At 36.6% G+C, this 18,088-nt stretch overlaps 1 protein-coding gene across 1 annotated transcript; it reads right to left on the bottom strand.

Annotated features, from left to right (window-relative positions):
- Window positions 1-1,390: 1,390 nt before the first annotated feature.
- On the bottom strand, window positions 1,391-18,009 carry LOC146472104 (BBSome complex member BBS7-like). The gene is made up of 23 exons (XM_085120679.1): window positions 17,820-18,009; window positions 17,661-17,726; window positions 17,092-17,154; window positions 16,647-16,822; window positions 15,412-15,540; window positions 14,593-14,653; window positions 13,918-13,990; window positions 13,335-13,401; window positions 13,155-13,204; window positions 12,245-12,375; window positions 11,385-11,578; window positions 10,211-10,403; window positions 9,447-9,521; window positions 8,939-9,001; window positions 6,632-6,771; window positions 6,177-6,266; window positions 5,644-5,718; window positions 5,131-5,240; window positions 4,063-4,166; window positions 3,550-3,610; window positions 3,283-3,345; window positions 2,917-2,957; window positions 1,391-2,384 (listed from the first exon to the last, which is right to left on the bottom strand). Exons 1-23 carry the CDS (start codon window positions 17,856-17,858, stop codon window positions 2,292-2,294), a joined length of 2,157 nt encoding a protein of 718 aa, XP_084976805.1. The 5' UTR covers window positions 17,859-18,009; the 3' UTR covers window positions 1,391-2,291.
- Window positions 18,010-18,088: the final 79 nt, after the last annotated feature.

Here is an 18,088-nt window from a genome sequence, read left to right as displayed (position 1 = left end):
CTATTTTCTCCATTAAAGAAGTTCGTTTGAAAAATCAAGTTTTCATGTCTCTTTTTTCACGTCTTCCTGTCATGGAGAAAACAAAATAATATGGTTGACGAACCATGTAATTGGACTTTAATATTGATTGTAAACTCTGCTGAAAAATATTTCACTTGTAAAGAGGAAATCTGAGATTTGCTTCTAGTTATTAATACTCCTAACCCATCCTGCAAGACATGTCAGCTATTTTGTAATCAGACAGGTGGGACAATCCTATTATTTCCAATGATTGATCACAAATTTCTGCCCAATTCCCATCACTATCCCCCTGTAGTAAGACATAAATATTTTGACATCAGGGCCTAACTTAAAGAGTGATATAAAATCCTTAACTGACGACCAACAACCATCGGCACAAAACAACGCTAAAATGATAAGGTTCACTTGCTCACCTTGGTCGTCAATATGATGACCTTTGAGAAACAGAAAACCTTTTTCCTATTTCCACGGTCATTAATGTTGTAGGAACACTGACGAGTAAAAGTTGAAGGAAGATTAATTAACTGTTGTAGAAACTCAAGCCATAAGCAGGTGATTCCACACACGCAATGCCAGAGTATTATTTTAATTTGAATGCCATGCTAACCCCCCCGGAGGGGGGGGGAAGGGGGCACTTGACCCATGTTTGGGTATAAGAGTGCTGCCGGGGGTTTGAAACCCTGACCCTGTTTAGGACGAAAATAACCCTTGATACCTACCCTGTGTAGGACAATGTCCTCAATTTTAAGACCCTATTTAGGACAGAGGACAACATCTAGCTCTTGTGTTACACAAGTGTTTATTGGTAATAGTAATAACCCTTAAATGCCCACTGTCACTTACCAGACGTGATGTTCCACGCATTGAAACGCGAATACCAATCACAACAGATAAAATGATACACTTCCTAGAAGTGATGGCGAAAAATCCCAAAATTTCGCATTAACAGCAGTGAACCTTAAGTGGAAACTCAATTGAGGTGAAACATTGTTCACTAAAATAAATGCAGACTAACGTCTCTGATTTCGGATTGCCAAATACTCGAAGACAGTCTTGCAACCATACCCTGTCTAGGACGGGTCCGGGACAGACTCGCTTGAAATTATATACCCTGTTCAAGACAGAGGGGCCAAAAACCATACCCTATCCAGTGGCATGTCCCCGTATAGCCCATAAAGGGGAGTACCCCCCCCCCCCCCCCCCCGGGTGCTAACCCTTGCATAAAATTCAACATAAGACAGTCATGCACTTGGGCCTTCACACTTCTACAGCCCACAGCACCACTAAATGTAATAAAGAAAAGTTTGCCATGTTTCCATAGAGTTATGGAAACACAGATTTCCCACTAATCAGAGTTTGCAGTCCATGGTTTATTTCATATAATTTTTATTTTATTTTTTCTTAGTTGAAATTTGGCAGATGATATGGTCAGTGACACCTTATGACGAAGCTGATATACATAATTATAATCATTGTGTTTTGCAGTTTGCGTGGTTAATTAACAACTGGAAATATAACATGTACATATATGACAAATAAATAAAGCTACTTTAGACAAATAATTACTGTTATACAATCACTAGCAGCTAGCTAGCACCATAATACAATTTAGTCAAAGCCAGTATTCCTCAAAAAATTGATTTACCAAAGTCTGGATGCTTATTAAAACAGCAATGTGTCTTCTCCATTATGCATACACTGTATTAACAGTTAAACTATTAACAGCATATGTTAATCATACTGTACAACTACTAAACCAACAATGGTCTTTGGCAAAATCTAAAGTGCTTCAAGTATGTATTTGAGCTGCATGTTTTCTTTTGGAAGTGTAAATTAACAAAAATTACAAGACCATAAAAGAGTCAAGTAAAGGACTTCTAGAACTTTAGCCTACTTTACTTTCAAAGAAACATGTAAACCTCCCGAAAAGACAAAGAAGTACCAGAATGCAGTGCCATCACACATATTTCCAGAGGCTCCACTTTCACAAAATCAGAGAGAATAAAAGTTCAAAGGCTTTAAATTTTGCAAATACCTTTTCTCTTGGTTTTCAAAATTTTCCTCTCCTACATCACAAAAATTAAGACTCACAAAAATAAGTGAGAATAAGAAAGTAACAGAACCTGTAAGATGTGGTTATCAATTGAATTGAGAGATGAAATTGCATGAAATAAAATTGCATGTCACCACATAGCAGGATATTACAATATTGTACACTTTCTTTCTTCTGTAAACTGATGATTACAAAGTTGTCAACATTATATATGATTTTATGCAGCCTCAAAGAAGTCCACAAGATTCTGTAGATCATAGTTGTCCAGCACTTCAAGGAGGATTGGAACCTTGCTTTTTACATTCATCCCCTAAAGGATAAAGGAGAAAGAAGAACAAGAATGGTGAATGTCTAATTTCTCTTTGAGGTGTCAATATATTGTCAAGGAAACAAGACGGGAGAATTGATTGACTTATCATAAAATTCTAAGACCTGTCTAAGAAATGTCAAAAGATTTGTGCAGTATTCAGAAAGCGGAATTTATAAGCCTTTAAGTCCTCAAATATAAGTGACCAGAATCTACTTTCTCTCTAAAATGTCCCTACTTGATCACACATTCAGGTCATGAGAATAAAGGAAATGATCAACAAAGATGAAATGTCTTGATGTTCAAACAAATTCTCCCTTCTAATATCAAACATTGGTGAAGAACAGTGAGAAGAATATGCAGTTTGAAGGTTAAATATTTTGCATTTTGGACAAAGGAATGATTAAGGAGCACATTTCAGACAGTGTGTAACTTACCTTAAATTTGAACTTATCAATGTAGAGATCAGTAATCATGCCTGATATTTGTTAAGAAAAAAACAGATGAAGGACATGAAGGACAGTGTGTAACTTACCTTAAATTTGAACTTATCAATGTAGAGATCAGTAATCATGCCTGATATTTGTTAAGAAAAAAACAGATGAAGGACATGAACCACACGGAAAATTGCAGAAATCAATAAATTATTTCATTCAGACGCTCAGTAGCAACAGATGTACTGTCCCAAAAATTTAATAACCAATCCTAACTTCTTCCTTACTCAATTTGCAACAAAGCTGCACTGAAGTCTAACTATAAAAACTTGTGACGAATGCACCAGGAATTTTTCAAGCTTTTCTCCACATGTACAGCTGGTGAAAATTATTGCTAATAAAATCGCTGTAATCTGGGACTTAATTATTCAATTTTTCTCTTAAAAGGAACATTTTGAAAAGGATACCGTAAAGTCTTTCCAAGTGACAAGGCTGTTTCTTGTATTCTGCTTGAAGATTTTCTGCATCATCTAAATCAAGACAGTAGTTATAAATATTTATTAAAAAGAAAACAAACAAGCAAACAAAAACAGACATAAACAAATGCACTTTTGCATAGTAATAATTATTATGGAATCAATTTATGACTAACAAGAATTTATGTAAAGTTCTGCAGGTTGCCAAGTTCAAAAATATAATCTATGTTAGTAATTTCTTGTGAATGTCATTCTTACCCAAAATCTGTTGATATTCTGGAGCAAAAAATCCAATGTCACTCTCATGCATCTGTAGCTCCTAAAATGAAAAAGAAGTTCAGCTGATTAATCTTTTAAAATTAAGGAACATAATTTCATTTTAACACTCAAACTTCATTAAAAAAACAGTCATTTTTCTCTTACTGTTCCTTTCAATTACAAGTGAACTCTGAAGTTCAAGATTGAACCGACTGTTACGTTTTTCACTGCTGTCAATCACTGGCTCAGCGGGGTCAAAAGCTCATGTTCAGTGCTGTGATTGGCACATTTTGATCCACTTTGTAAGTTTCTGTACATTTTCCAGTCTGCCAGTTGTTTCTGTAATTATGATTGACTGCAGTAACGCATACAAGCCATTAGTTGGAGTTGAATTTCAGAGTCTGTATGTTATTGGAAGGTACAGTAAAATTCCAAAAGAAAGCACACACATGCAATAATGAGGCACAAAATACCCAAATAATCAATTCTATAATTTGAAAGAGCTTCACATACCTTGAGTCCTTCTATAAGCTGGACTTTCTTGGCCAGTAGCAGTTGATATTCCAGTTTAGGATGAATAAGGTTCAGTGTATGAACCACAGATTCTTCATTGAGATCTACAAAATAATGGAAATTAAATTACTGGTATTAACCATAAGTTTACATCTCAGACAACTTTGGTAACTTTCAAACACTTTTTTTTTTGTCTTTTAATTCACAAAATGACATACTGTAACTTCTACAATCTCTGACCAAATCATATGCACTGACAGACTGAGTGAGAGAGCCTGATGGCAAACTATTTGGCTGGAGCTCAGATTATGGCCTAGGGCTGAACCAAGCTAGGTCCAAGAATTTTAAGCAAGAGCAATTATTTTACCATCTTTCCCTGTAGCATAACTCAAAAGTAAGTATTCTATCATACCACTATTTTTTTTTTTTTGCTCTGCTTGTAAAATTCTTTTAACAAATGTTTTTGGTGAGTGTTACTGCACAGTCATGGCTTAAAATAATAAATCACATTTGTGGAGTCAGAGGTTTTTTTCCTGAGACCACCTCTCCACCCTCCTACTATTGGTGTCCTAACACCATGTTGTGTAATGATGATGATGATGACCTCATTGATCATGATCGCCAGTATGACCCTATACACTTCATCTTGCAACTATATTTCCTTTGGTATTGTGTCAACATCGGTAATGGTAATTAAAAATACCACATCAGATAATTATATATCTTATTCACCGGCCAGGAGGTCCATATTGGGATTTCAAACCTGTGCCTGCAGCCTCCTGCAGCCTCTGCCGATACTCAAGATAAAGGGGACAGTTTTTCCCAATATGGACAGGCTGGTGAAAAAAAAATTTTTAGTTTTATCCACAAGAAAACAAGGTCCAGGTCTAGCAGGAAATCATGAAAAAAATAATAATAAAAAAAAATGCCCAGGTTTGCAGTCAAGATAGAAAAGTTCTGCCTTCTGCCAGGAGCAATCAGATTGCATGATTCAAAGAATTCTGCCCATTGAGCAAAAAAAACAAACAAACAAACAAATGAATGTTTTCATAAGAGAGTTTGACCAACCATATGAAATGTTAAGGTTAATCTTCCTTTTTGTGGCTTCTTTGGTTAACACATCCTTGAGAATTGATATTGTTGAGATATTGTCTGATTTGAAGATGGCTTCCCCTTTCCTAAAGAGAATTGAGAAAAAAAGGCAGGATGTTAGATTGAGCTTCAAAGGGGCCCATAAGGCAATCAGTTTATTAAGATACCACAGGCACACCAATCTCAGCCACCCTTGATCACCCTTTCACATACATTGACTGTGAAAATTAGGCACCTGTCTTGGCCAGAACCTCCATGCATAACTCGAGTAACACCCAACCCCTCCCACCCCCTACTCCTGTCCCAGTGTTTCAAGGGGGGGGGGGGGGGATGGTTTTGATGCCTTGCTTGTCAGTTTATGTTTAATGATATAGAAATCAAAGACAGCATTGACAGAATCAAGAGATTACTTCTACCCTCTTGATCCCGGGGGAGATAATTATCCCTTTAATCAACAAACCTAAGGCTTGTAATTTAAGCAGTACTTACTTGTACTGGCAGTCCAACTGTGTGTCCAGAAATGTTGACAGAAAATGAAAGCTTACTTGTTCCCCAGCAGGAGTTCTGTTGGCAAAAGTACCACAGGTGTTAGCACTGGACAAGACATAAAGGGTCTTCACATTAAAATACTTGTAAGTAAGATTTTATTTCTAGGTAAGACTTACAAATTTTCAACTATTCATATTTCATGTTCTTTAGAACTAAAATAATGTTTTGGTGTTAATTTGGGTCAGGGTTTTAGCCACACATTCTCTCCAAAAATTGACAGATGAATAAGACCCTATTATGGCTCAGGGTCAAACTCTGAGACGTAGTGAACAACTCAAAAAATGTCACCTTAAGCTTACATGTAAGATCTATTAAATTCAAGAAAAATCTTGCAAGACCCAAATTTTTCAAAGACCATGGATGCACAAATTATCTGGTTGCTTCACATTAAGAAACCTGTTATTTCATCACAGACCTGATGGGTGCAAGACTTGCTACACAGGACAGACATGATACACCAGAGCATGACAAACCTGTCAGGAACTTCAGGAAGACAGAAGCAGACCCAGGAGTGAACTTCAGCCAGACTAAAGTGGCCCATCAACTTCAGTTCATTCATTGGCCTGACATGGGAAGAAGTAAATTTGAAAAAGAAAAAGGACTTTAAAGGACTTTTCTTAAATCCCTCCTCCCTGATTCCTTTTCTAGGAAGATGTTAATTACAAAAAAAAAAAAATTCTTTGTACCTGAAATAATAACAGAAATTTGAGGAACAAGGAAACTACATTTTCATAACAGGCTGGAAAATTTCATGACTGAACCAATTTTTGCACTTTTCATTGAATTATTTTATTTTAAGTTATTGGAAAAATTTGCTGTTGTAAGAATATAACATAAAATTTACTTATAATTTGTTTGAAGATATTTGGTAACAATGAGGTAAATATATTTATATTTATTATAGGGTAAAACAGTTTAAGTGTCTCACTTAGATTCATCAAACACATGCGTCCTTTGGTGAAGTGACAAAGGTTTGATGCTGTACTGCCGCACTTGGCAGGTCTTAGGTTGAATTCTGGGTGTGATGTATGCTTGTAAAGTGCCATACTGCCCTTCTATTGATCTGATCTGAAATAAAATTTGTAATCTGAGTTGAATACCTTCACCAATGCTGGTAATCACCAAGGAGAAAGATCTGCACATTGTAACTCTGCATAGTCCATGCCTGGGAGAAGGGAGAGGGGGGATGATTGCCTGCGAGCAAGCTCTCTATTTGGGTCAGCTGTGAGAGAACATAGCGCAAGAAGATATAGCACTTGAGAGAAAATTTGGGAGGGGATGCCCCCACTCCAATCCTCTCACACTGTATCATCTTGTAGCTGATTCAAATAGAGAGCTTGCTCACAGGCTAGGGGGTGGAGGGAGGCAGACATCTATCCAATTTAATCTTCAAGCTTAAAATTTACAAACTTTATTTATTTATCAACACACAGAACCCTTTTGACACTGCTGAATGAAGCAGAAAAGGACACAAATGGCAAAGCTCACTGCTAGTCTCCCAGTAGCTTAGTGGTTACAGCATCTGCATGCTGCACAACAAACCATGGATAGATCTCTTTCCTATAAGGGCCTCAGATTATTTCTTTGTCCTACACTCATGGCTTGATAAATACTATATCTCTATGTTTTTCTAAGGGGGTTAGTTTCTAAAGAAGCTATGCTGCTGCATCCATGGTGACATTACAACTTCACGCCGATTTAAGTGTGTCATTGAGAAATGGGTGACTCCGCTGGATTTTGTTGTCTAAAGCTCTCTTTATTCCTTTGGGCATTCACTTCGGCAGCCCCGAAGTATGATGCAAATTAGCTCGTTTTTACTCGGTTGAGAAAAGGTGAGAACTTTGCAGGAAGACCAAGAAGCGAATTCAAAAGACAGGAACAATTGTCTAATTAAGCAGCCTTGAGCCACGAAGTTGCGAGAGTATTCCTTTGTTCTTGTTATCAATAGGAACTGCAAGGAATCACTGCAGACGTTTGATGGTTTTAAGTTCTTCGCAAGATACTTTAAGCTGTTCTTTATATCAGTGAACGAAGAGTCTTTTGAGAGCTTTAAAAAGAGATCCTAAATGTGGTGTTTTGATCACTGTAAGCCGAGTTTCGATATTTTTCGCCAAGCGGTGCTTAGAACGGCGAAGTTATAATGCTTAATTAAATTTGTGCATGGCATCATCATCTTCCCGACGCGTGGAAATCAATACCCTCCGTTTAATGATAACTTTTTTACGAAAAAGCTAAAACATTGATTTGTATTCCCTAAAGAAAGCCCTTTAGGACCTATGAAAGAGTCAAAAGAGTTCCAATTGCAATTCACTTTACGCAAACTGGTATTTGATGTTGTGCGCTTTGTTTGTTACGAGTGAAGATGCGGTCGATCATAATTAAGTTTTTGTTTCTAAAATACTTGCTTCTAGCGAAGAGATTCCAAAATATCAGACCAAAAAAGGAAGAAAAAAAAGGGAAACTCAGCGTGGAAGTCGCATTCTGATTATACTTAATGAGGCATTGACAAACAATAACATCAGCTCTTTGGCCTATGTAGGCACACGCTCTTTTCAGTTGACCTTATTTGCATTTTATATTCAGCGATTCTCTAACTTTTAGCTGAAAAGCGAGAATCTGTTATAGATCGCTGTCATTAAAGATGACAGATAAACAAATCGGCAAATCCATGTATCCGTTTATTGATTATTTGTTAGTTTGCAGGACGGGAAGTTGTTTTTAAAACTCTCGATACTGGAGGGGCGCGTTGCGAGTCGATGTGATCATGGTGACTCATTTCTCTAGCCTCCCCAGGGAGCTTCCATAGGCCAGCAGAAAACTCTAAAACAAAAGATAAACTATCTCACCTACTTCAAAGGCTTTGCGATCTTCGGAAACATGCTCTATTGTCGGAAATTGTTCGACAAAAGAGAGAACAATAGCTTGAATATATGAATACTTAACGACCCCAAAATTTGGGGTACACACTTAAATCGGCGTGAAGTTGTAATGAGTAGAAACAAATGTTTAGGTTGTTGATAACGAAAGGTAAATTGGCCACCGTAAAGAGATTCAACTGCTGAGGTTTCAAGCATTAGCTCTTTGTGAGAGTGAAATATCAGCACTCAAAACTCTTTACAGTGGTGAATTTACCTTAGGATATCAATAAACCAAACGTTCATCTTTCTCTAAATATTTATCAAATTATTGCAGTTCTGTTAGTGACTTTATTGTACGACTAAAGTGTCATCCAAACCTTTAGTTCCAGCCTTGTTGTATTTGCCTGACATCTGTAAGTTGCCAACAAGAAATTCCCATTCTAAAACAGAGGTGAAGCAGTAACAAAACATAATTAAAAACTACAGTAATCAATTACCATAATTCTTACAGAGGAAGTAGTGACGTTTGAAGATTTTTATTACTTAACTTGTTCAACCTTCAGCACCCCAATTTTCCTCACAATAATACAGAGGCCTCAGAAATAAGTTAGCTACCACTGACAGTGAAATAATTTTTTGATTTGTATATGTTGTGGTTCAATTCTTTCCTGGTTTGAAAATTTTAAAACCAGTTTGATTTGTATTTTTCTTTGTCTTGGATTATGGTTATGAGCCAGAGACAAAGGGAAAAAATTAAACTGGTTTGAAAATTTGCGAAGCAAAGAAAATTATAATCTATACAAATACTCCCAACTAACACTGTAAGAAAAGAGAATTCTAATTCTCCTAAGTGCAGATTTAGGGAGAATTTTAATTTCCACTAACCTCAATATCGCAGGCACTATAACTGACCACAGCAGAATTCTTGTCCACATCCAAAAGGTCAATAGGGACATCACTCTAGATATCATAAAGAACAAACAGGGACAACAGCTAATTTCACCTTACAAATTGAAACTAGCAAATTGGACTAGCACATGTGAGGTATGTATTGAGGAAGGCCCTTACGCCCCAGAGTGGGTGAAAAGGACGTACAGAAAGTAACCCCTTTTTTTGGCAAGTTTATAGATTAAGCCAAAAGGGGAGGGGGAAAAACAAAGATTTGTCACAGTGGATATATCAGCAAACGCAGCACCAAAGTTACAATGTAAGTACATTATTTTCAAAAAGGTTTGGTTCCATCGCAATAATACACCCAGAAATCTAACGAAAACAAAAGCTTGACATTATCAACTGAATCAAAAAATTATTAATTGAGGTTTTCTTTTTCAGGCCTCTGAAAGCTTCACACTCAGTTAACTGCTCAATAAATCTTGGTAAAGTTTGAATGTCTATAGCTGGTGCTTAAAAGAGATTTTGGACCATTAATTTCGGAAAATATTCTCGTGACCCTAAAATTAACACTTACTTATAATACCTTTAAAATTTATGACCTTTCATTTTGTATTCACTCATAAAGTCACTATCTTTACAAACATAAAGGTCAGAAGCTAAAATGTCTTGATGTCTATGCAAATTCTCCCAAATAGTACCACAAGAAATACATGGCCAGCAATAAGGAGAAGATATATGTTGATCACCAAACTTGCCTGTAACAAGATATTGTCAATAGGAATCTGAACTTCAATGCTCAGTGTGTAACTTGCATCATCCTTGCTCAGTGCAAATTTATCGTTGATTGCAAACTGAGGAATTGCCGACAGGGCGCTTGCTGAGTGTGCACTGAACTGATACTTTTCTCTTTCTTTCAGTACTTTCTGTTGAAGAGTTTCTATTTCCAGCCTGAAAAGAAACATGATTTAAGTTGGAAAAGAAGGTTAGTTTCTAAAGAAACTGTGCTGCTGCATCGGTGGGGAGTAGAAATAAAATAATGTTTGGTTTCTCAACAGAGTCGATAACTAAAGGTAAATTGGCCACCATAAAGAGATTTGAGCGCTGACGTTTTGGGTGTTAGCCCTTTGTTAGAGGGAGTGTATTTGAGGTAAAAGACAAGAAAAATCTTCCAGCGCTGTACAGTTTGGCTGGATTTCCAAAATGAATTAATAAATTGCCAGAGAATGGTAACTATGTTTTACTTAATATCTGCTGTTCAAGAAAAATGTCCAATTACCCTCCCCAAGCCCTACCCACACCCAGAGTAGGTCTTTTAGTTTGGACTCCCAACCCCCCGGAAATTCCAATTTACTTTCATACTTCCTTGTAAAACAAGTCTGACTTTGACACCCCCTCCCCCCCCCCCCTTGGAATTTGCAATGTTCCTTCTACAGGACATTGCAAAGGAAGATGTCAAGAATTCAGAGCCACTAGTCTAATAATATTATTATAAACAATGTGAAATGTACTTATCTATTACTAATTTAGCCTTTGAATATGGCCTGTTATCAAGAGTTAGAGCTAACAGACATCAGAGTCAGTTCCACTACATCTACAAAAGTAAGTCATCAGGATCCAATCTATCTCCTATCTGTTCTTCCCCTGAAATGTCCCCAATCAAGCATACCCTTAGTGAAAAATGTAGTCCTGAAAATGACTCTTTGCAATAAATTATTAACGAAAAACCTAAAAATTTAAATAGTAAACAGTTGAAGCTGGAAGTTTGATTTGATCTGAACCAATACAAGGCTATTTACAAGGCTGTTGTCCTAGCCCAGGCAAGGCATGCAAAAAGAAAATAAATAAATAAATAAATAAAATAGGCTCAACCACACACAGCCTGCCAATGGGCTTCTTCCTTTACTGCTGCCTCCCCAAGTTGTTTCTTACCTGAGGTTGTCCATCTTAGCTTGTACTTCTTCACTGATTGGCTCTTGTGTCACAGTTGTTGGCCCCACCTCTTTCTGCTGAGGTTCTGAAGTGAGTCCCACCACCCAGCCGGCATATGTTGCTGCTATTATCTCATCATAGCCAGACGAACTAACACAGCCACCACAAACAGATGTGATGCTCTCACTCAGAGCCTACAAACAACCAAAGCAGTTGACATTTGGGCTTCTGTAGCATGGAATAACTAACTGAAGGTGCATTTAAAAGGTGGATTGGAAAAATGCCCAAACTAAGTGACTTTTTGTTTTTTGTTTGTTTTTTTCTTTTTTTACCCAAAAGCAGCTGAATTTCTGTATGTGACCTTCAAATTAATAGAAGAGCATTGCCCTATATATTAATTTTATACTTCCCCAGTATAAATGGCATGCTGGTCCAATGTAGAGTAATACGAACCTTAAAAGTGTCTTTATTAAGTTAATAGTAAGAGTGGTTTTAGATTGCTTGTCAAAAGGAATTGCATGTTTGTTATGGTTTTACTAAAAAAAAATTTAATATTTTATATCTTTATATTAATTACGGAAATACACAGTCCGCATATAGCATAGCTAATTGAGGTGGACTGCATAACTTAAAAATATTTTATTATTACATTTTACATGTACATAGAATATTAAATTATATATATGTTATAAACATAAATAAGTAGATAAGTACACGTATTCATTCATAGGCAAGAGGAAATTAAATACGGAGAATAGACATAGTAAAATTATATACCTATATACATACACACACATACACATATTGACGAAAGAAGGGAAAATTATAACAATTTCCACACTTTCACAAAGCCTTCTGACCTGTTTAAATCTATGCACTGGCTCATCCATCTCATCAAAACCATAAACTTCAATCAAACCATCATCACGTCCAACCAGCACATCAGGCACACCATCAGCTGTGATGTCATAAGTCTCCAATGCTAATACACCTACACAGGGCAAAAAACAGACAAAATAATTAACAAATAATTATCCTGTCAAATTGCAAGGAATATGGCCTGATACTTCGAGGGATACTCCGGAAGTCTGAGCAGGATATTGTTTATTATTCAACACATTGATAACAAAGTTTTATTTCAGAAAAGCTGGAGATGATCTTTATTCTGCCATTTTTCTCCCCAACACAAGAAATTACCTATATCCCAGGATATCTGTTGACTACGAACAATAAATATTTGGTGCACCATGAACATATTTCGGCAGTATTACAATGTGTTGAATAATAATAATAATAATAATAATAATAATAATAATAATAATAATAATAATAATAATAATAATCATATTTAATCGATATTTATTTATGGTTCATGGTTCATTTTTTTACACTATTTACACAACATTAACATAGAAAGAAAAGTATTACAACAGATGATAACAAGATAAAAATAAATACAGTACATATTATAAATTAAATATATTTAGTATGAGAGGTGATACAAAGAGGGTCTGTTGTTAAACGTTTGATTGATTCTGAGGTTTACTCAAAAATACAACCAAGTTCAAGGGAAAATGGAGCTAGTTTTCATAGATAAACTGTCAAAGTCTAAGACCATGATATCTCAAGTATAAAAGCAATCCAAAGAAAACACGAAAAAATGAATGGATGGATTTTCCTCTAATTATGGCATAAGACAATTCAGTTGAGAATTCCATTGCCATTTTCCCAAACAAATAAATAATTATTGTCTTTTTATTAACCACATACCTCCATTTCGTTTATCATTAGGAATTTCCCATTTGTGATTAGGTGAATGCCTGAAACAAAACAAAACAGACAATTTTTTTATTGTACCATCGAATATCTTGTTATTGAAGACTCAAACCGATAATGCAGATAAACTTGGCATTTGTATGTACCATGGGACGATCAAGTCTGACTTCTTACCTTCCCAACTGAATCAAGCCTATTTTCCCATCAGATGTTCCATATAAAACCTCTTCTCCCGATACTCCTGAAATCCATCGAAAATAAATGTTATTCCACCTCAATATACACCCTGACTGATGATTTACGTACCATGCCAAATGGTACACACAGCAACCCACTTGGAGTACACATTGCTATAGAAACCTATTTGCGACGCTATGCGGTTCATCCATGTTAGCACAGAAGTGAGTATAATTGAAGGGCTGAGAGCATAACCAACCTATGTCGAATTTTAGGCCATTTTTTTTTTTTTCGGATTTGTCTCAATTTTTGCATGTAGGCTTCGTTTTAGTCAACAAACATTGCCCTGTATTTTTTTTTTGGTTGGTTTACTCTTCGTTTTCGAAAAATAACGTATGCAAAAAAACTCAGTTTTCCTAGCGGCCTCCTTTGGAGATCTTTTGTTGAACAAGAAACAAAAGAAACCTTTTGTTTCGCTGAACATTATAAAGTCAGCGAAGCGTCGGTTTAGCCGCTCGCTGTTCGAGCCCATACAAGCAATGTGCCGGTATATTCATTTCATATTCATTTCATAGCTAACCTCCTGTGCCATTCTGTAATGCAAGAACCAGAGGAGGTCCAGCAACTTCCACCTCATACAGCAAATCTGACTCCTACAAAGCAAGGAAAAGAGAAGAAAACTGCAACTTAATAAAGCTACATAATTTCTTTGCATAGTACAGTGCACATGTCCTGGGGAACTTCTAGATAGCAATTACATCTTTTTGGGTAGATTACTCTTTTTTATTTCAAAAGTACAGCCAGGAAAGGTCATTCTTATATATATTGAACATGGCTGAATGATTCTGCACAAGAGATTCTAATCATGCATCTCAGCGGCTGACAGAGAGATGGTCAGTTCTGAGAAAATTGAAATATACTGTTTAAAGCCTGGTATAGACCGTAGCGACGCAAGCACAGGCACAAGCACAAGCATCAGAGCCTTATATGAAGAAAACTAACATGATGCAAGCACAAGAAAAGGAAATTTTCCGATCCTTGTGCTTGTACTTGTGTTTACATTGAGGTGGTTTTCGCAGTGAAATAAGCACTCTTATGCTTGTGCTTGTGCTTCTAATGGTGCTTGCATCTCTAGTGAAAACCAGGCTTTACTGACTGAAATAGGATCTTATGATATGGTTGTCAGCTTCTTTCAGGGAGATGGTCACCACAAAGAGAGATTTAGGTATGTTACCATAAAAACCCTGTGTGTTACCTGTAAAACCCTAAGCACTCTATCTTGACAAGCTAGAACAGGAACTAATGCTTCTGCATTTCTAGAATTCAAATCAACAAGAATAACATAACATAAATTATTAAAGGCTGATGGTATTTAATGCATTATTATCTGTTTCCATAAATTCCAATAATAATAATAATAATTATAATAATAATAATAATAATATCTAGAGTATCTACAGTGGTCAAGACTGAAACAAATTTATTTTTACTAGAAATTATGACAGTTACAAGGTAATGATAGGCGAGGATACAAAGCACCTGTCAATGTTAATCCACAAGGGTTGGATGATGGGCAGATATGAAGCCCTTGACTATTGTAAATTTCAAGTTCTCATTTCTAATTTCCAACCCTGAGGTTGGAGATATGGGTAAAATAAGTTCATACACTGCAATGGAAAGGCTGAGTGCATTATCTTACCCTTTCTTACACCAAATTTTAGGTTGATTTTTTGTTTTGCTTGAAGGTGCCTGAATTTTTGTATATGTGGCCTTAAATTTAATCAAAGCACACCACATTGTATTTTTTGGCTACAAAGCATCTGTTATAATCCTGCTTTTTCCTTTGCTTTGCTTTTGGTGAGTCAGTCGTTGGGCCTTGTTTTCTAAAAAAACTAATGATAAACCAGGTTTTTTTTTGGGGGGGGGGGGGGGTGGACACAGAGGAATGTTCTCTAACTAAATTGAAGCCACATACAAAACTTCAGGTACGTTTGAGCAAATTGAAAAATCGGCCTAAAATTTGACATAACACAGCTATGCACTCAGTGCTTCACTTTATTTTATCTGTCCTTACTTTCTAGTTGGTAGACAGAGAACATCAGTGATTTTATCTCCTGACAGGAAGTAGTTCTCATCTTTACAGTCACGGTAATGATTATAGATGTAGTTTCCACAAAGGAAAAGATCAGCCCCATTAACATACCTGTCAACAAATACAATATCACTATTACTTTTTAAAAACTATTTTCTGGTATGACAAGCTGTAGACTTTTCACAGCCCCCTATTTTCTTGTGTGATTGCCGAGATCTTATGTTTTGTTGGCGAGTGCAACCTGGGGAGAGAGCCAAAACTACCACGGGAGCCTCTTGTCAGGTTGTATAGCTTGAGAGAGGATATTTTCTCGCTCTTCTTCCCCTGCTCCCAGTCCTCTCGGGTAAGTTTGGTGCTCTCCCCAGGTTGCACTCACCATTACAAACCAAGATGGTGGTAGTCGATTGAAGCATACAATTTTGACAATCACACGAGAAAATGGGGCAATGTTGACAGTCTAGACAAGATGCAACAATAACGTTACTTAATTTTATCAATATTTCAAAACTTAAAAAACAAGATAGCTTCCACCCACAAATAGAAATGACCTAAAAAAGGTGGGGTAAGGGCACACATAACTTTATCAACTGGTAAAGTAACTTACAATGCTTCACTCTAAGATACCTTAAATTAAAAATTAAATGTTCACTGGAAGGGCTAGGAGCATAACTTCCGTACATCAGATTTTAGATCACTTGTTTTTTTGTTTTCTTTCTGTTCAGATAAATGTCTCATTTGTTTGCTCAAGACTTATAGTTTCAGCCATTTTTTTCAAGAAAAGAAAATTGCCGCAAAAGACACATTCTTATGGGCACAGTCATGTCTTCATTCAAACCTTTACAAGTGAAGAAAGTAATAGAAAGAAAGGCACATGTTGTAAGCTGGGGGAAAACCCCACTCCCCTTACAGAAGGGAGTTTCTTAAAGGCATCCATACTCCTCTGGAAATTCCAATTCATCTTCATATTTGATCTTTGAGGGTCCCCCCCACCACCACACAATGGAATTTCTGATCCTCATTATGTCCGTGGGGTGGGGGAAGGGGGTTATGGATATTTTTTTGGAACTACACAATACTGTACTTTGTTTTTTCCAATAATCTATATGCTACATGCACAAATTAAGGCAAATCGTAACCTAACATTCAACAAAAGGTGTTTATCCCACACCTGCCTCCCCTCAGCCTTTTAATTGTTGTTAATAGTGAGCTGGACCTACATAGACTGGATGCTCTCAGTCAAGTTGGTATCAAATCCCAGGAACTGTTTTCCTTTTTTACTGTAACCACGCACTTCAGCACCAGATGCTACAAAGATTTTTTCTTGGGATGGGCCGTCCAGTCCTCCAAGCTGCAACTTGGAGATTGGTGTTCCAGGAAGAGTCTTGAATGTAACCTGTGAAAGATCATGAAAAGTTAAATATTTGGAGAAAAGGAACTCTTGTAAATCTGGATGATGGTGTTCTGCTTGAAATCCTAACTGTATTTTAGACCAAAATATTTATTTGTTTACTTATCTATTTATCTATGTTATATAATATGTACAATATTGTTATTTTTAAGACATATTATTTTCAGAGGTCAGTCCCAAACTGGCTAACAAACTTTACCCTTTGCGACTGCCCTCTGGTATTTATTGACTATGAGGTAAATTGCTGAACGTACCTGAGAAGTGTTCTTTTTCATTCCAAAGCAGGTCAGTACTCCATCTTGATCAGCTATGGCAACCTAACAAATAAGATTGTATTATGGTATGCACGCACAGTCAAGCGGCTGACAGACTCTTCTAGTAATACCCTTTTCTTCTGCATTTTTTTTTTGTGTGTTTGTGTAGGTCACCCGCCCCAGACCTCCAGCTTTTACGTGGTCCAAAACATCACCCTACATGACTTTCGGTATGACGTCAAGTAACATAACACTAGGTAACCAAAACGAAGTCATGCCATCGTTCTATTGTTGTGTGTACAGAGGCGTTTTCATGGTCAGCAGACTGGACCACGACAGTAGTGGTACACTTGGGTACACTTGCATAGCTTCATGCCGACATGCAGTAATTGGAGATGTTTTCTATTTTCCTAGATAACATTTAATGAATCTCAAATTTCACAGATGTTGTTGAAATATTAAAGAGAGTCTTACAGTTTTCTTTTAGAACAGACTAAATATTTAATTAATATGGCTTCATGTATATTGTTATAGAAACAACTCAATTATATTCTTTCAGAATCTTTCACCTTTTGAGCAGTTCGTTTTCCTCCACTAGACAACAGCTTCATCGTCTTGGGAGTTGTTACTCCAACCTAGAAGCAAAAGTTTTCTAAATCAACTCATCAAAGGAAAAATTGAGCTGGATGGCGTACACAAGCTCATCACCATGGAGGTTATAAACACACCTGCGTGAAATCCAAGCGAGTCAGATTTAATTCCATCATCTTGAAAGTGCAATTTAGTTTACAGCCTTTCTTGTTGAGATTTTTTAAACCGTTTTCGCTTGCAAAGAAACCCTGACAGTGCTAGAAATCACATTTCGAAGAGGGAAAGGACGATTAGGAAGGACATCACAGATGAGAAGGGAGTCTTCAGGATCGTGATCAGCGGATCAATTATTTTAATAACAGTTACACTTCATGTAACGGTAACCAACTGTCCACAGCAAATGGAC

This window comes from Pavona decussata, unplaced genomic scaffold, assembly GCF_977016875.1.
Source record: "Pavona decussata unplaced genomic scaffold, jaPavDecu1.1 SCAFFOLD_102, whole genome shotgun sequence".
In the NCBI taxonomy this organism is placed as follows: Eukaryota; Metazoa; Cnidaria; class Anthozoa; order Scleractinia; family Agariciidae; genus Pavona; species Pavona decussata.
This window is presented reverse-complemented; position numbering and strand designations above follow the sequence as displayed.